Here is a 27,891-nt window from a genome sequence, read left to right on the forward strand (position 1 = left end):
ATCTGATAGAGGTGTACAAAGCCTTGAATGGTTTGAGCATGCTCAATGCTGATGGGATTCTTCCTCTAGCTCAGAAAAATCACCTGAGAGGGCATAAATTCAAATTGAGGGAAGACAGATGTAGGATAGATGTGCGGAAATTTGCCTTTAGCCAGCGGGTGGTTGGTGGGTGGAACAGACTTCCATCCCTTGTCGTGGAAGTTGATAGCCTAAATAAGTTTAAGGCTCAGCTGGACAGGTATTTCGAACGAACAGAGGGGTGAAGTGGAAGTGGTTATTTTTATTTATTTATGTTACTTTTTTTTTTTTTTTTTTTTTGGCTGATGCTGCATAAGCTTGCTTTCTTGCATCAAATGCCTCTACTAATGCTAATGCTAATGCTAATGTGATTCCTTTTCGTGGAACACTCCTATCAGAAACGTTATTATTATTATTATTAGCCATATGGTGCAAGGAAGCCAGAGGCTTATGCTGCACCAACCAAAAAAAAATTCCCGAGTTACCCTGAGAGAGAGAGAGAGAGAGAGAGAGAGAGAGAGAGAGAGAGAGAGAGAGAGAGAGAGAGAGAGAAAAGTAGAAAGGAATCACCAAGAAAGAGAAGAATAATGATATCCAGCTCAGGACTCTGGATGTGCCAAGCCCATACTCACCAGATGTGAGCCCCAGGGGTGATAGGCCGCCGTAGCCTAGTGGTCAGGCGCGCGGGTGCTTAAGTACACGTGCCTTGAGTGACCGGGGTTCAAGCCCGTGACTGCTGAATACGGTGCTGTTTCTTGTATTCTGTCTATCTTGTGAACTCCTCTGATAGTTTGGTCGTCCCGGAGTATAAACAGAAAATTTATTATTATTTTTTTTATAGGCGCTACTTGTGACAGAATAAATCAAACTGGATTATTACCTGAAATCAAGACGTTTAAAACGAGTTCATCAAATTTTTTAAACTTTTTTGTGATTATTACTTTTGTGGGGGTGAAGTAAAATTAAACTATAAAGTAACATTACCACAAAATTCAGATTCAATCAGTGTAGTTTGTGGTTTAGTCTCTTTTCCGTCCTGGTGGCGCTAGTGTAGCGCAGCACGCTTTCCAATGTGGGTTTTGGTTTCTGTGAAAATTCATGATTTAAAATGCGTATTAATGTATTGCTTTGGAAAGGAAAGTTCTTTGCCATAGTTCAGTTATCATCGGGTTAAGAAAAAGAAAATTTAATCGGTTTTTTACTTAATTATTTATTACTTAAGTTATATTGAAATGGCTGCTTGTATGAGAAATAACGTGACTCTGGCCAGCAGTGAACTTATTAGATTCATAAATAAACGAACTTTTGTGACTGTAAACAGGAATACCATTCAGAATTTATTGAGAAAAAATTCAGTGGAAAAACTTGTCGTCCAGCAGCAAAGTCTTTTTGCTGGTCAGCAGTACTCGAAGTGGAAGCGTTTGTTCAACTCAACTTCTCGTTTAGCCTTAGCTACTGCATTGGTAATGGGTTGTGGTGGTGGAATATACGGTTATTGTACTACATATGCTAGTCCAACCAGGAATAATCGAATTTCAAATATGGTAGAAATGAGTAATTCGTATGATGTTTCTGCACCTTCAGATATTTCCCTTTCGAGATCGGTACGTCTGTTATTATTTCTGACGTAATCAAAAGTAATCAACTATCGGTCAAGATTGTTGTAATATTTGAATATAGTTTTACTTGAATTTAGAAGTTTAATTCCTGACTCTTAACTATCAATTTAGAAAAGCGCCATCTGGTGATATATAGCAAATAGTTCTTTACTTATGTAAACTCTAGAAAGAAGGGGATGAATCAGATTGGTCTACTTGATGTCGATGGTTCTACTGTTCATGGGCCTGCTCAGGTAGCTAACACACTGAATGAGTATTTTGCATCTACATTTGTACATGAGCAGTTATTCAGGGAGGGGAATGCCAGAGGTGTATTAAACTCTGGCGGTGAGCTAAATGATTTTGTAATAACACAGAGCAAAGTGGAGGAGAAATTGTTGAAGTTAAACATAAGAAAGGCACCTGAGGTGGATGGGATCTATCCAGTTATATTAAAGGAGGCAGCAAATGAAGTAAGCAAACCATTAGCCATAATTATGAGAGCTTCCTTGGAATGGGGAGGTACCCATGGATTGGAGATGTGCAAATGTGACCCCGATTCATAAAGGAGGTTCAAAGGATGACAAGTAATTACAGACCTGTTAGTTTACTATTGTTCTGGGAAAAGTAATGGAGGCACTGGTTAAAGAAGCACTGCAGGATCATCTACACAAGACTTCAGATATAGTTCAGACACAGCATGAGTTTGTTAAGGGGAAGTCTTGTCTGACCAATTTGATTGGATACTATGATATGGTCACAAAGGAACTGGATGCAAAGAATAATTTTTATATCATATACTTGATCTTAGGAAGGTTTTTGATACTGTTGCACAAATTGCAGCAGTGTGGCATTGGAGGCAAATTGATAAACGGATAGTTGAGTGGAAGAAAACAGTGGTAATTAACGGACATTGCTCATCGTAGAGTAATGTTATTAGTGGAGTCCCCCCACTGTTCAGTGTTGGGTCCATTGTTGTTTTCTGTATTTATTAATGATATTGATTTGGGTATATTAGGCTTAATGTCTTAAGTTTTCAGACGATGCGAAGGTTGGCAGGGTTGTTAATGACACTAGTGAGAGTACGCTAGTGCAACAGGATCTAGAAAAGTTGAGTAGATGGCTGAGAGGTGGCCACTGAAGTTTTACATTGACAAATATAAAGCACTGCATATTGGAAGCAGTAACGTATCAACTATGTGGTACTACACTGAAGATGGTAGAGAATGAAAAGGACCTGGGGGTAATTGTGCAGTCAGATATGAAGTTTTCTGAGCAGTGCAGATGGTCTGCAAGAGTAGCTCATGGTGTCTTATCAATGATATACAGGAATTTTTCTAGCAGGGAAAAGGAGGTGATTATCCCTCTATATAAGGCAATGGTCAGGCCACATCTTGAGTACCATATACAGTACTATAGTACTGTATCTACAGGGTGTCTCAAAAATATTGGCATAAACGTTTAGGGGAGGTAGGTAACATCTAAATAAATGTGAATCGCATAGGAACCCATAACCGGAAACGTCACCGTAAGTCGGTACCTGGTGCTGTTCATCAGTTTGTGAGAGGGAAAATTTCTGGTTTACTCATTCAAGCAGTAGTCGCCACACGAAGAGCATGCATCGATATACGAACTGTGAACTAGCAAACGTGCACCTAGTGTATGGATTAGCAGAGAGCAATGGATGAGCTGCTCAACGAATTTATGGAAATCGCTTCCCAGACCGGACCACTATTTGTTTGCACGTGTGCATCAAAATTTGTGTGATTATGGGTCATTTAGAGGAGTGGTGCGGGCAGACCACATTCAACACGAATTCCCGCCATGGAAGAAAGTGTATTGGATGCAGTCCAGAATAATCCTACTACCAGCACACGTGCCATTACTTCTCCCTTAGGAGTGTCTCGGGTGCAGTGTACAGCGTGTCTGGCACGACAATTCCTTACACCCCTTTCATCTCCAAAGGGTTCAGTTACTGCTCCCCCAAGATCATCCTGCACATGTGGCTTTTGCACAGTGGTTTCTCCAAGAAAGTGTTCAAGACTTGAATTTTCCAGCCTATGTTTTGTTCGCGGATGAGGCTTATTTCACTCGGGAAGGCTTATTCAATCAGCACAATGCTGATTGAATAAGCATTGTGCGACAACCCATACAGTGTGCACCACATGGGGCACAACATTGCTTCGCAATAAATGTGTGGGCAGGTATGGTCGGTGACTGCTTAGTCGGCCCATACCTGTTACCATCCTGCATGAACTCCACTAAATATCGGATCTTTCTTGAACAAGTTCTACCAGGGTTACTTGATGATGTTACAGCAAATGTGAGACGCAACATTTGGTTTCAACATGACGGGATGCCTGCCCATTATGGAAGGTGTGTTCGTGACCATTTGAACAGGCGTTTTGGGCGTCGATGGATTGGCCGGGGTGGACCCGTTGCCTGATTCAGGTGAGTCCCCATGGATGAATCAGGTGAGCCCCATGCTCACCTGATTTATCGAGCCTTGATTTCTTTGTGTGGGGGGGGCTCTCAAATCTATTGTGTATGAATCGCCTGTGGAGACGGAAATGGATCTCGTGGCGAGACTCATCTGCGCTGCTGCTACTGTTAAAGAAACTCCAGGTGTGTTCGATCGTGTCCGCCAATCCATGCTGCGTCGGTGTCACGCATGCATCGCGTCTCGTGGTGGCACCTTCGAGCATCTGTTGTAACATCATGAAATACATCCATCTCGTACTCTATTGTTAATATTATGTCAAGTAAGTGTTTGCCACTAATTACTGTCTTGTGTCATTTCTGCTTCTTGTGCCTCTGCTACTACTTTCCTGTGACGTTTCCGGTTATGGGTTCCTATGTGATTCACATTCCTTTAGATGTTACCTACTTTCCCTAAATGTTTGTACCAATATTTTTAAGACACCCTGTATTGTACTATATAGAGTACTATATACCCCTGGCTTGTAACCGTGAAGGGTATTTTGTACGGCATGTGCATTTTGTATGCCCAGTGAGCATGCCCAATGCTGATCGATTCTTCCTCTTGCCCAGATTAATTGCCTTGCTTTCTTGCATCATATGCCTCTACTAATACTAATGGTAATATCATGCAATAAAATAAAATAAAAAAATCAGTAACCTAACATTTAATTTTCAAATTTTCATAATAATCCTTTAGGTGGTGACTTTACTTATACTAGAGCCATAGCTGGTTTGAGCTATTGGCTGATAGGACAGTTAACCTTCAAAAATAATTCAATATGAAGTTAATCTTAAGAATATGATGCACAATGCCAATCCCATAATCTCATCTCCACCCACTACCCACTTATTCACTGTGATTGGAATATCTAGTCCTGTGAGTTATTTTCTTTCCTTTTTTGTTGAATGCATGAAAGGCTGTATACTGAAGTTTACAAAAGTGTTTTTTCTTTTTTTTTAATATATTCCATTTTCATTTAGTCAAGAAAAGATTATGTTATTCTTCTAATTCAGGACCGATTCAGGCAAAAAACTGTGACCATAGACAATGCTGTACCCAAAAATTATGGACACTGTTTTTCACTTGAATTCATCCCGAATTATTTGCATAAACTAACCTAATCTAATCTTTTTTGACTAACCGAATATGAAAGGGAGAGAACAGTTTTGAAATTGTTAGTCTACTAAAAATATAGGTCAGGTTTACTGGCCTGTAGATGGTATTCCTGTCAGTTGTAGTTTGACAAATGGTATTCTCTGTAATGCAAAATCATAGTCATTAGCAGTCTATGTAAGCAACTGGTGGGTGGAGCTAGACCTGCCTATCACTTGTAGTTGCAATGGGATTGTGCCTCATGTTCTAAACATTAACCCAATTTGATAGCCAAATTTCATGTAGTAGTAGTAACTTGTAATGGATTTTAATTTTGCTATATGGGCTAAGTCATTTAAGAGGAGGAGGAGTGTATATGCTGGCCAAGGTCTGCTCTGTGGTAACTAGTAAAGAACCTAGCCAGCATGTACACGCTTTTTCCCACCTCCCTTTAATCTTCTTGACCTTCAGCCCTTGCATGGTACTTGCATAGATTCTAATACCTTTGTGCTTGTGGTTTTTATTAAAAAAAAAGGAAAAAAGTTAGCCCTACTTCTAATAAAATTAAATTCCAGTTGCAAGTTACATACAATAAGTATTAGCTATCAATTGGTTTGACAAAATTCATCATTAAATGTACTTAAGTTGCCAGGCCTTTTGCAGATATGATAACTGAATTGTTCAATTTCCAAAATCGAGTATTACACAAGTCATGAGACCTATTCTCTTAAGTGCTCTTTTTGCATTTACAGAATGACCATGGTTCAAGCCTGCATGACTACTAAATATGATGATGTTCATATGTTTTCTCTATCTTTTGAATTCCTCTGGCCTTATGTGATCATCCCAAAGTATAATTGGAAAATGTATTTATTTGGACCATCAAATGACACTGAAGTTCAATGTTGGGCTCTTGGTTCCTTCCTGTTTTTGTGTTTCAGTTTTTTATAAAGTTTTCAAAACAAGTTTTTATAATCATTTAATAGTTCATAAATTTTTGATTTGATTGGCCTTTCATAGGAAGGTGCACTTTCCCCCTGCAGGATTCAGAGTTAAGTTTGCCCCCCAAATGGTTTTTTTTCTAATGTTTTAGTGTAATTCTGATGTTTTTTTTTTTTTTTTATGACAAACAAATGGCACTTATGACAATGTTCTTATGTTTACCTAGATTCAAGCAGTAATGTTATACAAATCCATAACACACATAACCAGAAATTGCAATTACACTAATTTGTACATCAGACAAATCCATAACTTCAGATGACACAATCTGAAGTTATGGATTTGTACATCAGACAAATCCATAACTTCAGATTGTGTCATCATACACACATTGTAATTTTTTTTTTTTTAATGAAAAGCTGTTGGTACATGGTACCCATTACATACTGTTGGGTGGCAGGGGAGAACCCAGTGCATTTGAGCACAATCAGAAACGTGGAAAATGATGTAGAGGGTGCACTATTGAATTTTTCCACATCTTCAAAAATCTATGTTTTTAAAGATGTGGAATACAGTGCAGCATGTAACATATTATTAATTTCTGTGTGTTAATTTCCTTTATTCCTTTCATGGCTATATTTATAATATGGGTTGCACTTAGCGTGTTCCAAAGATTTCATGTACAATTGATGAAACCAAAAGTTTATTCTTTCATACACTAGCAATTCATGATTTTCACATAGTTTTTCATTCTTTTGTAAATCAGTGCATTTTATGCATAGTTGTACTTTGAAAATAATTCATTGTGCAGAATTTTTTGTCAGAACTGATTTATTCAAATGAAACTTAAGAGCACTATTAATGAGGGAAGTCATCAAGTACCTCACTACTTGTCATTTGGTGAGGTCGGGATTTGATTCCTATCTACGACTGGAAGAAGAATGTCTAAAGTCTTCAATTGAGGCTGTAGTTAGCAGATCTCAGGTGGAGTAAGGTATCCTCCAGGAGTTATCCAGGTTTTTCTGCCTGGAAAACCTGCATATCAGCCCACTTTTCCATAGACATAATACACAATGAACCTGGGACCTGCAAATATTTTTATTATAGTTGATTTCTCATTTAAATGGAATTTGCTGTAATGAAATTTTACTGTATATACTTTTTATTAGGATATTAATTTATTTTTTAACCTGTACAGTTCTATACATGATGTCTACAATATGTTTTTCTTTTTTATGTATATATATATATATATATATATGCCTAATGAGATTTATTGTTTCTTCAGGTTGATGGTGTCATTAAAGATCTTGGACTTAAATTAATCCTCTATCAGTATCAGACCTGCCCATTCTGTTGCAAAGTGCGTGCCTTTCTGGAATATTATGGCATTCCTTTTGATATTGTGGAGGTGAACCCATTATTTAGACAACAGATTCAGTTTTCTGAGTATAAAAAAGTACCCATATTAATGGTCTACAACCAAAGGCACAATGAATACAAAGTAAGCTGAACTGTGCAAGAACTAGGAATGTACTTTAATAGTAGTTAATTTCTGTTTTCTGTTTTGCTTTACATGACTCTTCATAGATAAATGTTAAATATGCCTCTAACAGCATCAGCTACAAACAAATATTTAGAAATAAATTCAGTATATGTTTAGAAAATAAATTTCAAAGACAGGTATAAGCATTATCCATTTCATCCATTGATTTAATTATTTAATTCAATCAATGGGTGAACAAATGTTAATTATATGGAAGGGAGGGTCTACATGATTGTTTATTATTATGTTAATGAATTGATAGATGCTGTACTATTATATCACATGGTAGATTAAGTAATTTATTATGGAAATGATACAATTTAAAGGAATTGAACCACGTCAATGCCAAACACTTAGGGTTATTTCAGGAACTCGCTGTTTTCCATCTTCAGTCCTGTTAATTGTTAACTTAATCTATCATGTAATATAATAGGGTGGTGTCTATTAGTTCATCAGTTGATTAATGTAAAATGTTAATTAGCTAGTTCATCCATTGGTTTAATTACTAAGATTAATGAAACAACAATAAAATGTTCATTCATTTGCTATTCCTCAGTTATCCTTTCTTCCACAATTATAGGCATGTTGGAGATGAATCTATGTTAACTAACCAATGATCCTCAAAGTTTTCACCTTCTCTTTTACTATCATGCTGTTGAATATGAGGTGTGTTCAAGTTATGAAGTCTCCAAGTTTATTTCTCACAAAATAATCAAGGTATGTGTGCGGTACCACTTAGTTTTTCTGAATGTTTTCAGAAAATGGCAACACAAGCAGTGTGCTTGTGCTGCCATCATTGCAGCACTGTAAACAGTATACTATGTTTATAATACTTAAAATAGCATCCTTCACTCATCAAGAATAATCAATCAGAAAATGTCAGAAGTGTGTCCTATAGGTGTGAAAAGTCTTATGTCTTATGGGTGTGAAAAGTGTTCGTAGCTGAGTATCTAAGTATCATGAAGGACAGGTCCTGTGAAAACGAGGCATGTGTACCTAGACATTGAGCCAGTTGTTCCGGGGCCAACATCTGCTGGGTTGAGGAAATGATTTTTGGTGAGAGAAGATCGACAGTGGATGGAATTGCAACAACCACAAACATTTCTGTTGGATCCATGTATGCCATACTCTATGAAGATCTCAGAATGAGCAAGGTGTCAGTTTGGTGGGTTCCAAGGTAGCTTTCCCAGGAACAAAAAGATATAATCATGTTATTGTTATTTGTTATTTTTATATAATCATGTTATTGTTATTTTTTTATATATTTATTTATTTTTTTGGAGCATTAGTAACTAAGGCCATATTGCTCCGGGGATTTGCAGTGGTCATTCCCTGACCTTTCCGTATCCTCCGTATTTGGTGGTCACGGGCTCGAACCCTGGTCTAATCAAGAAGCGTGTGCTATGCACTGCCACTCCTGCCCACCTGGCTACGGAGGTGCCATATAATCATGTCAACTTGTGTGAAGCAGTGCTTGCTCAAGATACTGCAGTGAATGGATCTTACTTTTCCTCAATTGTCACAATCGATGAGACAATGGTTCCACTCTTCAATTCAGAAACAAACTGTTAGTCTGCACAGTGGAAGCACCCTGATTCACCACCACCCAAAAAAAAGTTCCATGTTGCTGCTAGTGCAGAGAATGATTGTTGCTGTTTTTGGGGATATTGATGGAATAATCCTTACACATTGTGTACCCAAAGGCACTATAGTAACAGAATTCATGTGAAGAACTTCTGAAGAAAGAGTTCCCAGAATTTCAGAAGAAACATCCACACAAACTGAATCACATTTGTTTCCATCAGGACAATGCTTCACCCCCCTCCCCATCATTCTGAAAATGTGCAAAATTTTTTTAAAGAAAACAACATTGGGGTTATCTCACATCCTCTATACTCACCTGATCTTACACCTAGTGACTTTTGCTCATTCCCAACAATTTATAGCAGAAGCTTTTCTAGCCAACAAGCAGCTGCTTCTGCTAGTTACCATTGGGCCGAACATACCTCCAAAGAAAGCTTTGCCACAACCTTCACAGCTTGGAAGAACAGATGTGAAAATATGTGTAGCTTCTAGGAGACTGTGTTGAAAATTGACACAAGTGTCACTTCTGTATTTGTATATTTTATGAGAAATAAATTTAGAAACCTTTATAACTTTTTTAATGCATCTTGTAGCTAGCTACTGTTGTTATTGGTTTATGCAAAATTGGTTAGCTGAATTTTTTCATTATTAGTGTATTATGCTCTAACAACTGTTATATTTAAAATTCGCTATTTTTTTAAATTTTTTTTTTAATTTTTTTTTTGTAGAATGTCTGTCATCATAACATGTCAGTAAATGGAAAATTGCTATTTGCTTAATGACATTTTGGTTAATTACATTTTTTTTGAGGATCTTGACCATATTGTTAAGTGAGGTATGCCTTATAACGTTAAAATTAGAAGCCTCAGGTGATTCCCAAAATTGTGATGCACTTAATCTGAAAACCAAATAATTCACAAATTGGTTAATCACTCCCAACTAATTATCTTAATTTATTTGTGTGGAGGCAATATTCGGAATATAAATTTAATTGAGTAGCAAAGCATCATGTACAGTATAAAGAAAGAAAGAAAAAACATTTAATTTTATACATTTTCCTATATTGCAATGTCACAACAGACAGGAATTTTTAAAGATTTTAAATTATTTTATATAATTATTTTTGTTCTTTGGTTTAACAGGCTTAACTTTTATTTTTTAACAGCAATTGGTTGATTCCTCTCTTATTATCAGCATTTTGGGCAGCTTCCTTCTAAATCCCAAACAGGATTTGAATGATATTTTGAAATTTTATCCTTCTTTAATTTATAATGATGAAGTAACTGGGAAAAAAAAAATGGAAATGCTTCACACATATTTTTTGATGTTTGAAGATCGTAATGTCAAAGGAAGAAATACAGAAGATATTAAGTAAGAGGCTGTTTTGTTACCTTTGTTTTTATTATTAATTGTTCTGAAAATTTTATTTCTTCAAAGATTATTTTATAATTAAGTTCATGAAAAATTACGTAATACAGCCAAGTCAGTATTAAATTACAGAATAGTCTCTCAACAGCATGTTGGAGAGGCAACAAGAGGGAGTAATACTCTCGATCTGAATTATCAGCAGTTATTCGTGCATTAAGATGCACAAATAATATCAATGGTTCGTGCATTAAGAATGTGCAGATAAATGAACCACTAGGTGGCAGTGATCAGTGTATTGATGTGGGGTTTACTTAAAGATGTATTTACCATCAACAGTAAAGGGAAGGGTTTTTGCTTTTGTAAAGACAACTATAGTGGTCTAAAGACAGTTTTTAAATTCTGTACAGTAGGACCAATCGATGATGTTACCAAATTCTAAATGGGAAGCATTCAAGGAATTAATCATAGAAGTTACTAGGCTATCAGGTGATATAGGAAATTATGGTAGATACAAATTAATCTGCAGTTGTCACAAAGGATGTTGGGCAAGCAAAGGCAGATTATGAGAAATCTTTGGCAGATGCAAAGAAAAACAGCAAAGTCTTCTTTACTTATGTAAACTCAAGAAGGAATGGGATGTATCACGTTGATCCACTTGATATCGATGGTTCTGATCCTGCTCAGGTTGCTGGAAAACTGAATAAGTATTTTGCATCTATATTCACACGAGGAATTCTTTAGGGAAGTGGATGTCAGCAGTTTTGCAAACTGACAGGGAGCTAAGTGATTTTGTAATAACTGAGAGGAAAGTGGAAGAGAAACTGTAGAAGTTAAACATAAAAAAAAAAAAAGGCACTTGGGGTGAATGAGATCTATCCAGTTATATTACGGGAGGCAGCTAAGGAGGTAAATCGACCCTTAGCCATAATTATGAGAGCATCCTTGGATTCAGGAGAAGTCCTGTGGACTGGAGATGTGTGAATGCATCCCCAATTCACAAAGGGAGATTAAAGAGTGACATGAGTAATTATAGACCTGTTAGCTTAATTTCTGTTCTGAATGGCACCTAAAATGTAGCAAAAAGGGGGCAGTTCACTGCAGGTGTCAACCTTCCTTTTAATTTTTGGAAATTGTTTTGAGTATTTTGTGTTTGTGCTTAAATGGTAACAATATTTCATATTTTCTTAGTGGATTGGAGTACTTATTGTGTGTACTTTTTAAGTTTTAATAAAAAATTAAAAATTTTAAAACATATGTTTTACTTTGTTTTTCAAAAAATCAAGTAAAATGTAATTCTGCTGAAAATTGCAAAAAGAGCTTTACACATAAAATAGTAATATTAATCTTAGTCTCTCATTTTCTAGTTTAAAAGACCATTAAATTAAGTGTGCAAAATTTCAAACATATTTCTGCTTATGTTTATAAATATTATAAACATTTTAAAAAAATACTATATATATTTGATAATATTAATTACTTCCATTTTTAGGTTTATTAAAAAATTTATTACAAATTTTTGGGCAAAATTTGAAACTGCATATCTTGCTTCCCATAGTGTGGTAGCCATTTGTAGAGAATATTGGGTTTCATTTTCCCATTTCTTTTTAAAAACAACTATGTAAAACTGTGGATTTTTATTGAACTAGTGAGAGAGGAAAAACGAGTAACCTGAAACCTTAAACAAACATATCATCATCACTTGTCCAGTATCATGCTACTCTTCAAGCAAAATGGCAAATATTTGCAAACACAGTGATGGGTTCCCTTACAGGTTCTCGTGTGAAATTTATGTGCAAAAACTTTAAAATAAATCACTTTATTTTAAAATAAAACTACTACAGTAAACGTTTGAATATACAGTAATACCCCGACTTACGCGAACTCTGAGTTACGCGGTTCTTGATTTTTTCTATTGGTGTATATTTAAAATTAGCTTACCAGTGATTTGGAAGTTAAATCATAAAGCTTTGGTGACAGCTTCCATTTTTGAGGACTGGTTTGGTCACCACTTCATACCCGAAGTCGAACGTTATTGCAAGTCTAAACAGATTCCATTTAAAGTGATGCTTCTTATTGACAATGCACCCGGTCACCCTCCTACCACCCTAATTAATTTCGACCGACGTGTGAAAGTTGTGTTTTTGCCTCCAAACACAACCAGCTTGCTTCAACCGATGGACCAGGGAGTCACCAAAACATTCAAGGCTTACTACACGAGGCATTTGTTTGCACGTCTGAATGAAGCTATGAGACAAAATAGTGAGATATCTGTTAAAGACTTTTGGAAACAATTCAATGTTTTAGATGCCATAAGAATCATTGAAGAATCTTGGGATGAAATTCACAAAAAAACATTGAATGGTGTCTGGAAGTAACTGTCCATTTTTTTTTCAAAACCGAGACAAAAACAATGCCAGAAACTGATCATGTCACTCACTCATGTGATAGAAGAAATTGTTAATCTTGCCAGGCAATTAGATTTGGAAGTCAATGGTGATGATGTCAACGAGCTGTTGGATTCACATAGTCAGGAGCTGACAATGAATGAGCTGATAGAGATGCGTGAGCAAAACGTCACTGAAGTATCCAACACTTCAGACCCAGTTCCACCAGAAAAGCACATGACAATTGCAAGCTTGACAGAAGGTCTCAGCTCAATTGAAAAGGGCTTAAAAATTTTAGAAAACAGACTCCAACAAAGAACGCATTATAGTTACAAAGCAAGGAATAAAAAAATTATTAGCTTGCTACAAAGAAATTCTGCGTGAAAAAAAGAAGGCGCTGTGTTGTCAGACGAATTTGTTAGATTTTATGAAGCCATCGACATCGAAATAACTTTTTTATGTAACTCATTTATTTTGTATTAATATGTATAAAGAACTGCAATTTTATTAAATATTTTTCTTCTAAACTAGTGTTTTTGTTAGTCCTTGGTCCCAATTAAACAAAATATATATGTATTTATATGCAAAGTTGTATCTCAACTTACGCGAATTCGACTTAAGTGATTTTCGTCTGACCCACCTATCGCGTAACTTCGGGGTATTACTGTATTTAGGAAAGTAGAAAAAATATCAGATTTTTAATCGTTTTAAGAATTGTAAAGTTTCATTAATTTTTTTTGATTAATGATTAAGTGTTAACGTGGGAATGTTATTTTCAAGAATCATCTCTCAGGTGACTCGCCACTATGTCTGGGTTAAATATAGCTGTTTGTATCATTATTTAAGAATACAAAGTATATTGTGTGATGGTTGTTAAAAAGTAAAACATTTCTGTAAATCAATTTGATGAGCTCTAACAGAAAGCAAAATTCAAAGTAGATGTTGAAAACAATTTCTTAAAGAAATAAAAATAGATATAATACAACAATGTTTCATTTATTAAGTTAAAATTCGTATATATAATTTCCCTGGATTCTTTCAATAAATAAATACAGAAATTTTTAATTAGATCATTTGTTAAATGCCCATATAATAGGCTGCATTCAGTTTGATGTTAAAATATAATATTGTGATATTATGACATCTTAATATGATCCTTAAATATCATGACAGCATAGTTTGTAGGTGAGAGTGTGCTTTATGTGCTTTCCAATGTAACTTATCCCTTCAATAGAGAAGAATATTGTCTTGGTGGCAACCAGAGTGAAAAGTAGCACATGGTTGACCTATTTAGAGCAAATTTGGGTAGATTTCAGAAACCTCCTTAGGAAGGGATCCCCCACAAAATCACAAAGACCACACTGCGTAACAATCCTGGCCTTTACCTCGTAAATACATTAACAGTAAGTCCACATCATTACATAGATTATTTTTTTATAATCTTAATGGGAAGATTGTTAATTATGCAACACATTGAAATACTATTTCCAATGTAATGCGCCTCCGTAGCCAGGTGGGCAGGAGCGGCAGTGCGTAGCACACGCTTCTTGATTAGACCGGGGTTCGAGCCTGTGACCACCAAATACGGAGGATGCGGAAAGGTCAGGGAATGACCACCTAATATCCCCGGAGCAATATGGCCTTAGTTGCTAATGCTCCTAAAAACCAAATAACAACAACAACCAATGTAAAGTTTTTGATATCATCAACATTTAAATTGGAAATATGAGAATTTTTCTTCCTAACTTTTAAAAACAACTAGGATAAGACTGTAGCTTAACCAGGGTAAGTTCTACATAATTAAGGGTAATGGAGCAGTGTTTCTGTAATATCTAGGCTGTTTTAAAGTTGAAGTTAGGTTTGTGAACATAAGATGTGTGTTTCGATGCCATTATTTTTATAGCTTCACTGTGGGAACTGCTTAACTCTCTTCTGTGATTGCTAACTTTTTCAAAAAGCAGATTGGAGAAATGATTTCATACAGCAGGTTGTGATTTTTTTTTTATGTAAACCCCAAACACGAAAGGTATTAGAACCTATAGTACTTAGTACCATGCATGGGTTGAAGGTTGAGAAGACGAAAGAAGATATAGATATTTGTTGACATTGGACTTGAACTTCTGTAGACTGCAATTTTCAGGAAATTAGTATTAGTATTAGTAATGGCCGCATGGTGCAAGAAAGCCTACGGCTTATGCTGCACCAGCCAAAAAAAAAAAAATCCGAACAAAACAATGATAAAAACAAAAAAAAAAATAAATAAATAATAATAATTAATAAAAAAAAATAAATTAAACCTATCATCCTATGCGCTTCCCTTACCCGAAAGTACTATCCAGATGACCTTTGAATTTCCCCAAACTGTCGGCCTCTACCACCCACGTAGGCAACTTATTCCAGTAATTTATAACTCGCTGGCTAAAATAAAACTTCCTGCAGTCCAATCTAAACATTTCCCCCCGTAACTTGAATTTATGTCCCCTAGTTCTAGCATCATTTATAATCTTCAAAATTTCGTCCTCATTCATTTTACTGATGCCTCTCAGAGCCTTAAACACCTCAATCAAATCTCCTCTAAGGTGTCTAGTTTCCAAACTCTGCAACCCACATATTCGAAGTCTTTCTTCATAAGGACGCCCTTTTGCCGATCTCACCAGGCGAGTGACCCGTCTTTGCACCCTTTCAAGAAGCTCGATGTCTTTCTTTAGGTGCAGTCTCCATACTTGAACACAGTATTCCAAGCCGGGTCTAACATAAGCCTTATATAATGGGATTATCACGTCCCTATCTCTACTTGCAAAAGTTCGATAGATCATCGATAGGACACCATGGGCCTTCCTTGCAACCTGTTTACAATGCTCAGAGAATTTCATAACACCCAAGTCCCTTTCCTCCAGTACTGGGTTTATTTGAACTCCACCAAGTGAATAAGTTATTTTGGGATTACTGTTTCCTTGGTGTAATACCTTACACTTTGTTGGATTAAAGCATAGCTGCCATTTTTCTGACCATTCCTGAAGTCTATCTAGGTCTCTCTGAAGAAGCTCAGCTTGACAGTGATCATTAACTACTCTACCAGTTTTAACATCATCTGCAAATTTAGACATCACGCCCTCTATCCCTTCATCAATGTCGTTTATGAAAATTAAAAACAACAGTGGTCCTAATACTGATCCTTGGGGAACCCCACTTCTTACATCAACCCAATCTGAGGAATAGCCATTTATCACAACCCTCTGCCTCCTGCCCCGAAGCCATCCTTCTATCCATCTAAGGATTTTCCCAGTGATTCCAACCTGTTCCAGCTTATAAAGCAACCACTCATGTGGGACTGAGTCAAAAGCTTTGCTGAAATCTAAATAAACAATGTCGAAACGAAATAGTGAACCAGATTTGTTAAACATGATTTTCCCTTTACAAAACCATGCTGAGTATCCTTGAGAATTTCAATTCGATCCGAGTGATCCTGAATTCCACCCTTGATCATTGCCTCCATGATTTTTCCTACTACTGAAGTCAGACTGACAGGTCGATAATTTCCAACTTCACTTTTAGAGCCACCCTTATGTATGGGAGATACATTTGCACTTTTCCAATCCAAGGGAATCTCCCCAGAGTCTAGTGATGCTCGCATAATTAGCCTCAATGGTTCAATGCACTCGTTTGCCGCCTCCCTTAAGATTATAGGGTATATTCCATCAACTCCATGAGCCTTACTGGTCTGTAGGCTCGAAAGTTTTTTCATTAAATAATCTTGCGAAATTTCAATATCATTAATTACATATTTTTTAACTTCTCTCCCACAATTTCCCATTGCCACAAAAGGCTTTTCATTTGTAAATATCGATGCAAAATAACTGTTGAGTTCATCTGCAACGGCAGTTGGTGTATTTATTACTATCCCCTTTCCCTTACGTAAAGGTCCGATCTGGTTTGTCCTGCTCTTGGCATTTATATATGTGAAGAATTCTTTATCCCCCCCTCTTTGCTCTGTTTGCTAGTGATTTCTCATAAACTGCCTTTGCCTGCCGAACCTTTTCTGTGGCTCTATTACACATCACCTTGTAGCTGTTATAGGCTTCAGTACTTTTTATTGCTCTGTAACCTTTCCATGCCACCTTTTTCTGCTCAAGTAATGTGGCAACTTCACTATTCATCCAACTTGGAACCCTCCTCGTGGAGTATTTTTTTAATGGTATATACGCATTCAAGGCATCTGTGATTAATATTTTAAAAGCATACCACAGTTCAATTGTATTCATTCTCTGCGCGATATCTACCCAGTTAATAGAGGCCATGTTGTACCTTAAGGCATCGTAATTTCCTTTTCTGAAATTAAAACCCATTCCTTTGCCTTTTACTTCTGGTTCCTCTACTGTCAGCCCTGTTATGTCATCTGATTCATGTGTGATGATGAGGTCTAGGATATTCTTTTCTCTAGTACTTTCCCTGACATGTTGATACAAATAACAGTCATCTAGTTGATTTAAAAATTTTGTTCCCCATGTCGAGTTTCTTTCCCATTTACTCCAATCAATTAAGAGGCAAATTGAAATCACCCATAATAAGGCCATAATGTTTACTTGCCCATTCCATTTGCATGTAGAGGCTTTTGTCATAATCTTCACAATCACCTGGTCTGTAGATTACTCCTACTCGCATTATACCTTTGTTTCCAACTATCTCACACCATACAGACTCTATACTAGCATGTGAAATGTCTGAATCCGGGAAAGCCATCGTCGCACTCAGGCTGCTTCTGATAAGAAGCATTACCCCACCACCCCTTCTATCTACCCTATCCTTCCTAAATACATTATACAAGCCGTACTTAAACTTATCATCCCCAATTTCCGGGTGGCACCACGTCTCTGTAAGCCCTATTATGTCCGCGTTACTTGTTTTAACCAGCAGTTCGAAATATGTATGAAGGAAGGTTGTTCCAGAAAACGGCAGTTGAATGAATAAACGAGGAAGATGAAAAGTTGGTTCTGTGGGTTTGAAGTTGGACAGTAAATGGATGTTGGCTGGTGGCGGCACATGTTTGGACTGTTTTGAAAGAGAGAGCGGGAATTATAGAAGCCAATTGAGAAGAACAGTGCCCATGGAAGTATCTGTAGAAGAGGCATGCAGCAGAAACAGTATGTCTATGAGAAAGCGAGTGGAGAGACTCTGTTAGAGATGAATCATTAATTAACCTAACTGCCCTCTTCTGAATGGAATCAAGAAGCCTGAGAGAGAGGTTTTGGGGGCACCACCCCAGATGTGGGAACAATATTGCATTGCAGGGTAGATTTGCGATTTATACAGAGTGAGCAGCTGTTTGGAAGAAAAGTAACGCCGAGAGCGAAAGAGAAAACCAAGTTTTTTAGATGCAGAGGAAGCAATATTTGTAATGTGCTTGTGCCAAGAGAGATTAGAAGTTAGGGTAATTCCCAAAAGAGATATATCATTTTGCTTAGAAATCAGTGTCACCAAAGATAAGCATAGGAGCAGAAGAATCCTTTTTGCGAGATATAAGAGAAGACTTGAGTTTTGGAAGGATTGAAATCAACTGAGTTGTCTTTGCCCCACTGGAGAATTACCTGGATATTGGCATTTAAGCAATTGGTAGCAGATTTTCGAGAAGTTGAAGCTGATTGAGCACTGCAGGGTTTCTCAAAATGGAAAGTGGAATGCAATGTGCTATCGTTGGCAAAAGTATGGATAGGATTACCAGTCAATGGAAGAAGGTCATTAATATACAAGAGAAAAAGAGTGGGGAAAGAACTGAACCTTGGGGCACACCGACATTAGTGGAGAAGTTAGAAGACAGAGAGCCATCTACCATCACCCTCAGTGAGCAATCAGAGAGAAAACTGGATAACCAATTACTAAAAACAGTTGGCAAACCATAAAATGGAAGCTTGTTTAGAAGACCTTTATGCCAAACACGATCGAAAGCCTTTGAGATGTCAAGAGCAACTGCTTGTGTTTCACAAAACTTTTCCATTGAATTAGTCCATAAATGGGTAATATAAGCCAGAATATCACCAGTGTGATCGACACTGATGGAATCCATACTGGCGATCGTTGATCAAACGGAAAGTTTCTAGGTAGTTTAAGAGTTGGTGTTTAATTGATTTTTCCATTACTTTAGAAAGAGTAGAAGTAATTGCAATGGGACTGTAATTGGATGGGAGGGATTTGTCACCCTTTTTAGGAACTGGCTGGATATGAGCAAATTTCCAGCAGAAGGAAAAGCACATTTGAAATAAGAAAGTGAAAAAAGGTGGCAAAGAACATGAGTAAGTTCAAGAGCACAGGTTTTGAGAACAAGTGGAGAAATACCATCGGGACCTGGAGCTTTCTTAGCATTAAGATTCGTCAAAATCCTTCTGACATCCTTTTGACGGAAGACCACAGGAGGCATTGAATGGAGCATGTTGGGAATGCTGGGAGGTGTTTTACCAAGATCATTAATACATGAGTTGGAATAAAAATGGGATGCTAACAGGTCAGCTTTATCCTTGACTGAAGTGACAAGAGAACCATCTGGTTTGGACAGAGGTGGGAGCAGAGATGGGCAAAACCTGCAGCCAGTAGCTTTGGCAAGAGACCAGAATGCTCGGCTACCATTAGAGTAAGAAGCAAGTTTTCTACTCTTAGCCTGTTCAAACTCTAGTTTGGACTGATTAATAACCGCTTTACAATTGTTGTGAGCTTTGGTGTAGGCAGAAAATGAAACTGAAGAATTAGAAACAAGCCAATTACGATATGCAACATTCTTCTCTTGAACAGCCTTAGCACATTTATTGGAAAACCAAGGTTTAGATAAAGGACGAGATTTTAAAGAGGAGTGTGGGATAAAGGATTCCATTCCTGCAAGAATAATTTCACTGACATAATCTGAGCAAATGTTGACATCAGAAGTTTTGAAACAGTAATCCGACCAAGGAAAAGAAGAAAAGAAATCTTGCAGGTCAATCCCATTTTGTATTGTAATGCCAAACAATACGTGGTTGTGAATAGATAAAGGCTCCGTTGGAGAAAAGACAATCACCAAGTTGTGGTCTGAGGTGCCTAAAGGACTTCGACCTTTAGGCACCTCAGATCGACCTAAAGATTATCACTTTTACCGTGTACTTAGAAGGGTTGTTTGTGAGAAAAAGATCAAGCGTGTTGGCTGTATGGTTAGGATTGTCCGGTATTCTTGTAGGTAAATGAACAATCTGTGCAAGGTCATTAGTAATTGCAAAAACCTCGGCATCTCGACCAGCTGGGTCGGTGTGACTAGAAAATGGAAGCCAACTGGAGTTGTCAACATTAAAATCACCAAGGAAAATTACCTCACTGTTAGGAAAGTTGGACTGGAGAAAGTCAAGTGTCAAAGTGAGGAAGTTGAAGCGCTCCAAGTGATTAGTGGAGTTGGGAGTACGGTAGAGACAACAGATGAATTTGACACAATGAGGTAGAGAGGTTTTAAGCCAGAGAAGATTGAAAAGAGGAGATTCCAAATTTCCAAGTCTCTGACAAGGAATATCGGAATGGACATATGCACAAGTACCACCTTTGAGGTGAAAGGAATCATACAGCGAATAATTTGGGCAACTGAGATGAGCAGTAGTTGAATCAACCGATAACTGAGATTCTGTCAGAAAAATTACATGGGGTTTGGCAGACTGCAAGTGGAAATGGAAATCGTTGAGATTAGAATTCAGACCACATATATTTGTGAAATGAGTTAGGAAGTGTTTGGGAGGTTTAGATCTTTTCGCAGATAAGCTTACTCTATTAGTTTGACAATTCATGGTGTATTCAATAGTAAGAAAAAGTGGCTGGGACATGCTATATGAAGTAATGAAATTTTTGATATGGCGTTCACGTGGTAAGAATATAACCAGATCCTTGACATAACGTGGCCTCGACAATGTCCCCCACATGCACACTACTTGGATTCCCTCCAGTCACTATCTGGCAGAGTATAAGTATCAAGATTATACACTAGCTGATCCGGAAGTCTCCTAGAGAGTTACCAATAGGTTCGGTCTGGTGTACTAATTAGTGGCCGGTCTGCGAACACCGTTTTAGAGCTGTACCCTCGAAATGTAAATAAGATTGGATTTTGCCACGATGTTCATCATAACCTCAAAAGTCATCAATCATACTGCATGATGGAAAAGATGGGGAAGGGTTGACCGGAACTTAGCTCGGGAGACTAAACATGGGTTCCATCACTTCAGGCCTCCAATAAGCAAAGTGATGGTATTTCACCGGTTGATGAGAGTCATCCACCACCTAGTACTGCCTGGTACCACAGAGGGGTGGCATTCCTCCATGCGGTGTGGGTGCCTCACCTTGACCCCTACTTACGTTGGTTCACACCTGGGTTCACCCACCGTGTGTTGTGCATGGAGGTTATACCCAGGATTACCGAGAGTCCCACCATCGTGATGGTGCAATCAGAGGATCTGGCTGACACAGACCGTCCGGACTTTGCTGAAATTGGGTCCATTTGATTTGAATGTCACCCGAATATCAGTTCCATCAGCGTTTTAGACTCCCAGGTAGCAAGTACAGTTTGTCTGGCATATCTGAGAGAATGTCTGTGACAACCTCAAGGACCATGGTGGTGACTGGTAGTAGTTCCTTTTGAGCCTAAAATTATTGGTGAAACATGTGACCAGAAGAATAGTACAGTTGAAGAGCATAAGGACAAAGGACCATGAAATGAACATCTCAAGAAGCTGTAGAACATTTGCATTACGGAAATAATATACACTATATGAAGTATTCTGCAACATGTAAAAGGCATTGCAAGAGGAGCTTTTGATTCAAAAACTTATTACATAGCAGGTCCACCTCTGGTTGGATGGAACCCATGTTCAAGACAGCCTCAACTGTCTTGACCATAATTTCTGCCAACTTGTTAGTAGGTGTCACCTGAAATTTGCTTCCATTCCTTCTGCAAAGCAGCTGTCAGAACTGATTCAGCAAAAGGCTATTGTGAGCATGGCCTTAATCCATTGATGGAACACATTCACTGCCACCTATTTGAGAATGTGCTGTTGTTTTTGGTATGTTGAGAAATATTCCAAAATCTTCAGCATCCAAAAATTCATAAATAATGGTTGAAAAATAAGTCTAAAATTCTTAGCTAAAAGTGAACATTTACTTTTGGGCTAAGTGCTGTAATTTAATGCAAAACCTAAACTTTGTTGAAAGTTTAGGTTTTTATACATAAACTAACCTCAACACAATCAAACAACAAATAAAAATTTGTAACAATCTATAAACAAAAACAAATCATTGATGCAATAGCCCAGAGTTTGGTTTGTGTGCTGACAGAATTGAGCAGTTCAGTTCATTTCATGTGCCTTTACTTTTTATGCCACTTGTGCATTGACTGCATAAGTCGCCACTTGTGCATTGACTGTCACCACTTACAGAATGTCGGGTGCTTTGCCATGATGCTTATATGAATTATAGCACAATACTCAAGGATACTGTAGAATGCTTATACATATCAATGCAGTGAACATGTTAATGTCCAGACTGTGTTTTGGCCAGACCAACTTTTTTGACGAATAATTCTCCACAAACTGGTCCAGTACTAATGCATAATTCTCTATAATCCAAGTAGATCATGGACTCCATGGTTTCAGGCACTACTGTCAGTGAATCAAATTATTCTGTAATAAAATAAAAATATAAAGAACCTTTTTTGTTGATCGTGGATATTTGTAGTTTGGTGTTCACATTTGGAGTTGCTGTTATATTTTTATTACAATTTGAATTTAGAAGCAAGTAACCGAGAGAATTGTAATGATTCAAAATGCAAGCATAGGTTATTATCTCTTGTGTAAAAGATTGCATTGTGAAAGCACTTGTGCAAACCTTTTGGTGTTGGTTTGTAAGCTATGTACAGCATATATTTGAAGGGGAAATAATATATTTTTTTACTGTATTGCACAGTGTAATACTTTATCATGTATGATACCTTGCGCAGTTGCTAATGCACCAATAAAATTCAAACCAATCAACCAACCTTGCGCAGTATCATGTACAATAAGACTTGGTATTTTTCACTTTTTTTTTTTTTTTTTTCATTAGACTAAAATGGGGCCATATAAAATTTGGCAAATCCTGAGATCTGACTCAATGTTATTTGGCTTCACTTTTTTTTTTAAATCAGTCATAATTATGTGTTTTTGAAATGTGTAGCTGCATGTTCAGTTCATTTATGTCGCCACTTCGTTGTCTTGACTTGAATCATCAACTGTATACTCCAGCTTTGAGAGTTGGTTTGCCACAAAGATGAACACTCTTATTTTGCACCTCTGACATGTAGAATCAAATCCATTGAAATTGTTTATTGTGTGTATAAATTTTTGTCTTTTAACAGTTCTATAATAATTTTTTTTCAGCCCTTAAAATTTTTCATTTCACAGGAAGGAAAGAGAATGGCGTCGTTGGGTAGATGACAAATTGGTCCATGTAATGTCCCCAAATATTTATAGAACCATGAATGAATCAGTACAAGCTTTTAACTACTTTTCTGAGATTGGTGAATGGGAAAAGAATTTTTCATCCTTTCAGCGGATCTTTGCTATTTATGTTGGAGCAACAGCCATGTATTTTATTGGAAAGAGATTGAAGAAAAGGTGAGTTTTTCCCTTCCTGCTAATGAAATATTTCAGTCATAATGAAGTCTGTGAAAAATACAATGAGGAACAAGAGGCTTTTAATACCATAATTAGAATGGTAGATTTATGTTGTTTCTTCAGCAAATTTTTTTTGACTAACTTCAGAATTGATGTAGCAGATACCATTTTTAAGAAATAAGAAAATTTATTTTTCTTAAAAATACATAAAATGTATAGTACGTTACTAAACATTGAGGTACACTGTGCTTTTCTCAGTAATAATAAGCAGTACTGATCTGTTATTGCTAACTGGAAATTAAAAAAAAAATTATTTTTAATGACTTGTTCTATCTTATAGACAGACTTCCAAAATCCCTTCAGCTTAGTTCACACCTTTTTTTTTTTATTTCTCCCAGAACATGTTAACATCTGCTTCCAATACAGTCTTCTTATTAGAATTATGAAACATCTTTAAAGCAATAGTTACAGTTGTGCGTGCATGCATGCATCAATAAGAAAATATAGCACAAGGAAGATGCCAAAATGAATGAATGCAGAGATGGCCAGAAAAAGATGGCATGGCAAATATATAGAGCAGTGGAAAAGTACTGATGATGTTCACAACTACAAGTCTCTCTGTAATAGGATCACAAAAAAAAGGACAGGTTGGCGAAGACTATGTATGAAAAATAACATTTAAAAGAGTAGAGAACAGGGACAAGGAATTTTTTGTACCTGTAAATACAAAGGAGAAGAAAACAAATCAGATTGAACTCTTGTCTAAAGGGTCCTACAAATTCTTAGATAACCCAGCTGATGATTGAAATTAGGAACACTGGGATATTGAAATTACAAATGATTGTTTATTAGAAAAGCCTTTGAGTCTAAAGGCAAATAAGACTCCTGGAGTTGATGGTACATACCAGTAATTTTGGAGGAGATGGGGGGAGAGAGAGAGAGAGAGAGCATTGAACTATTAAAGTTAATTATGAGGGCATCATTGGACCAGAGAGAAATTCCTCTGGATTCCAGTGTATCACTATATGTTTAAAGTAGTTTTAAGAGTGAAATAGGTAATTATGGAAGTTTTTAAAAAAGTTTAGTCTGACTTCAGTGGTGGGAGAAAATTGAAGTAATAATAAAGAGTGCAATCCAGAGACGATTAGAATTGGAATTCTGAAAGATATAAAAATAGTTTTCTTAAGGGATTGTGTTTTACTAATCTGGTTAGCTATTTTGACATTATTTTATTTAATTTGGAATTTAGCAAAGCTTTTGACTTGATCCCTCATATAAACTGGAAAATTCCACACATTGGGATCATGGATAAGGTGGATTACAGTGGAGCTGCAAAGCAGGAAGCAATGAGTTGCAAGTAATAGTTATTCTTCAAACTGGACTGTTTGTTTGTTATTTGGAGCATTACCAACTAAGGCCATATTGCTCCAGGGATATGCGGTGGTCATTCCCTGACCTTTCCGCATCCTCTGTATTTGGTGATCACGGACTCGAACCCCGGTCTAATCAAGAAGCCTGTGCTACGCACTACCGCTCCTGCCCACCTGGCTACGGAGGTGCCCAAATTGGATTATGTTAGAAGTGGAGTTCCTCAAGAATTGGTTCTAGGACTGCTGTTGTTACTGAGTTTTATAAATAACATCGAAGAAATGCTAGAAGACATGTCAAAATTTGCAGTTGATTTGAAAATCTGGATCATGGTTAATTAATCTATGCCAAGCAGTCCTCCTTCAGGATGACCTGAAGAGGCTTCATGGATGGTCAGAATATCCTATTGATGATTTATTGAACTTTTGCTTACAGATATAGGAAGGTTATAATCTCACTGCATAAAGCAATTGTACGACTGTACTTTGAATACTGTTTTAAAGTAATTTCTTGCACCCTCACCTAAAAAAACAAAACAAACAAACATTGAGCTTCTTGAAAGGATTCAAAGAAGGGCAAACTATTTCATGAGATCTACAAAAAAAGACACCCATGTGAGGATAGACTTTGATTACATGGACTACGGAGCTTGACAACCAGGCACTTTAGAAGGGACGTGATTAAGGTCTATAAGGCTTTTATTGGGGTATTGAGGTCTATAAAGTATATAAGGCTCTGATAAGGGATAGTACAATGAATGAAAGCAAAATTTTCACGGTTACAGAGCCAGGGGCAAATTAAAATCACAGCAAGATTTAGACTGGATTCCGGGAACTTTTCTTTTTCCAGCATATTGTTAATTATTGGAATACGTTTACCTGAATGGGTAAACGTATTCCAGTTGAGACTGACAGATTAGGGAAATTTAGAGGTTACCTACATGAGGAGAGAAACACATAGGTTTATTTTCTTTATTTATATTTAGTATTTATTTTATTTTTTTGGCTAGTGCAGCAAAAGCCTATGGCTCTGTTGCACTATATAGTTAATGCTAATTCACATGTTTATATTGCATCAATTTAGGAATGCAAAACATATGACTGCTGTATAAACTGGAGAAATGTGACATTAAGGGTAAGTTACTGCTATTCCTATGGATAAAGGAATGGTTAAGTGGAAGAAGACAGAGAATGGTTGTTAATTTTCACTGCTCTTTGTGGATTAATGTTATCAGTGGAGTCACCGGGTTTAGTCATGAGCCCATTGTTGCTTTCAATATTTATTAATGATATTGAAACTCAGGATAGTGGAAAATGAAAAAGACCTGGGGGTAATTGTACAGTCGGTTATGAAATTCTTTGGGCAGTGCAGACATGCTGCCAGACAGCTCATGGCGTTTTGTCAATGATATACAGAAACTTTGCTAGCAGGGATAAGGACAGGGCTGGCTTATAGCACGATTGAGTGGTTCCCCTTAATGTGGTGCCAAAATTTTGGGGACGAAAAATGCCCCGAAAATTCATTGATTTTTCTGTAAATTTTAAGTTGGAGGGGGTGCACCAAAAAATCTTGCACAGGGTGCTGATAGACCTGGGGCTGCTTCTGGATAAGGAGATGATTATTCCTTTGTACAAGGCCATTGTTAGGCTGCATCTTGAGTATTGTATACAGATCTGGAGACCTCACTTTAGGAAGGATGTAGATCTACTGGAACAGGTCCACAGAAGGGCAACCAGATTGGTGAAGGGTGCTCCTACTTAGAGAGGCTCCAGTTCTGCAAATTGTAGCTTTTGGAGACTCGGCATCTGCAAGGTGATCTGATTGAAGTATTTAAGGCCTTGAATGGATTAACCTGAATGTGAATGGCATTCTTCCTCTTGTCGAGACTTTTTTTGAACACTCATAATCAAAGATTAACTAACTAAAGGTGACCACTGAATTTTATCTTTAAAATAAAGCGCATAACATTAGTAAAAATATACATAAGTTTCCTTTTGCTTAAACCAATAATTTCTATGTTTTGTTGAGATAATAGCTTAATTTCAAAGTAACGTCCATTTTTTATTTTTAAAACTTTTAACATAAATTACCACAAAATACTTTTATCCCCTTCATAAGATATCTGTTACTGCACCTTCCTTGCATTATATCATACTTACACAATAAATTAATGCATAATTATTGTGTAGTATTCATATAGCACAAGAAAGCCACAGGGTTTGCCGTATTAGCCAAAAATTAAAAATAAATAAAAGAAAATAAACAACCTATGTGTTTCTTCCTCTTTTAGATCTTCAAACTGTGTTCCATCCTCTTCTCCTCATCCAGCTGATGAATTTACCCAAGCTGTTAGCCTCAATTACCCATGGAGGAAACTTATTCTAGTAATTAGCAATTTACTGGCTAAAAGAAAACCTTTCACTGCAATTTGCACCTGTATTCTTTCACTTATTTTTTGTGATACCGATATCATATTGACCAAATTCTTTTGCTAATTCCATTTCTTTGCTCTTTAAATTTCTGGTTTTTGATTTAGTCACAGATATTGATATGCATTTATATTTGAGGTAAGATTGAACTTTTGGGAACGTATTTTATGGCAAAACAGATTTGTCATCAATGTACACTGTTTTCCTTTTAGATATAAATTGAATGAAGATGTCCGTGAATCGCTGTACAGTGTAGTTAATGAATGGACTGAGGCATTGAATGGCTCAACGTATTGTGGAGGAAATGAACCAAATTTGGCTGATTTGGTAAGAGAGAGTAATTTTTAAAATGTTTCTATCAACATAATATTTCTATTAAAATAGTATTAACTGTAGAGATTTTTTCCCTTAAGGGTATAGAGTTGTATAAATGTGTT

At 36.8% G+C, this 27,891-nt stretch overlaps 1 protein-coding gene across 1 annotated transcript in view; it reads left to right on the forward strand.

Annotated features, from left to right (window-relative positions):
• The first annotated feature begins 1,086 nt into the window (after positions 1-1,086).
• Positions 1,087-27,891, forward strand: part of LOC150083887 (prostaglandin E synthase 2-like) — a 35,737-nt gene continuing 8,932 nt past the window's right edge. Inside the window, exons 1-5 of the mRNA XM_090374927.1 lie at positions 1,087-1,622; positions 7,421-7,636; positions 10,428-10,633; positions 23,445-23,657; positions 27,667-27,781. Coding sequence (XP_090231053.1) covers positions 1,251-1,622; positions 7,421-7,636; positions 10,428-10,633; positions 23,445-23,657; positions 27,667-27,781 — 1,122 coding nt within the window. The 5' untranslated portion in view covers positions 1,087-1,250. The remainder of the gene's footprint in view (positions 1,623-7,420; positions 7,637-10,427; positions 10,634-23,444; positions 23,658-27,666; positions 27,782-27,891) is intronic.

Source organism: Mastigoproctus giganteus, chromosome 6, assembly GCF_048544385.1.
Source record: "Mastigoproctus giganteus isolate SK-2022 chromosome 6, ASM4854438v1, whole genome shotgun sequence".
NCBI lineage: Eukaryota > Metazoa > Arthropoda > Arachnida > Uropygi > Thelyphonidae > Mastigoproctus > Mastigoproctus giganteus.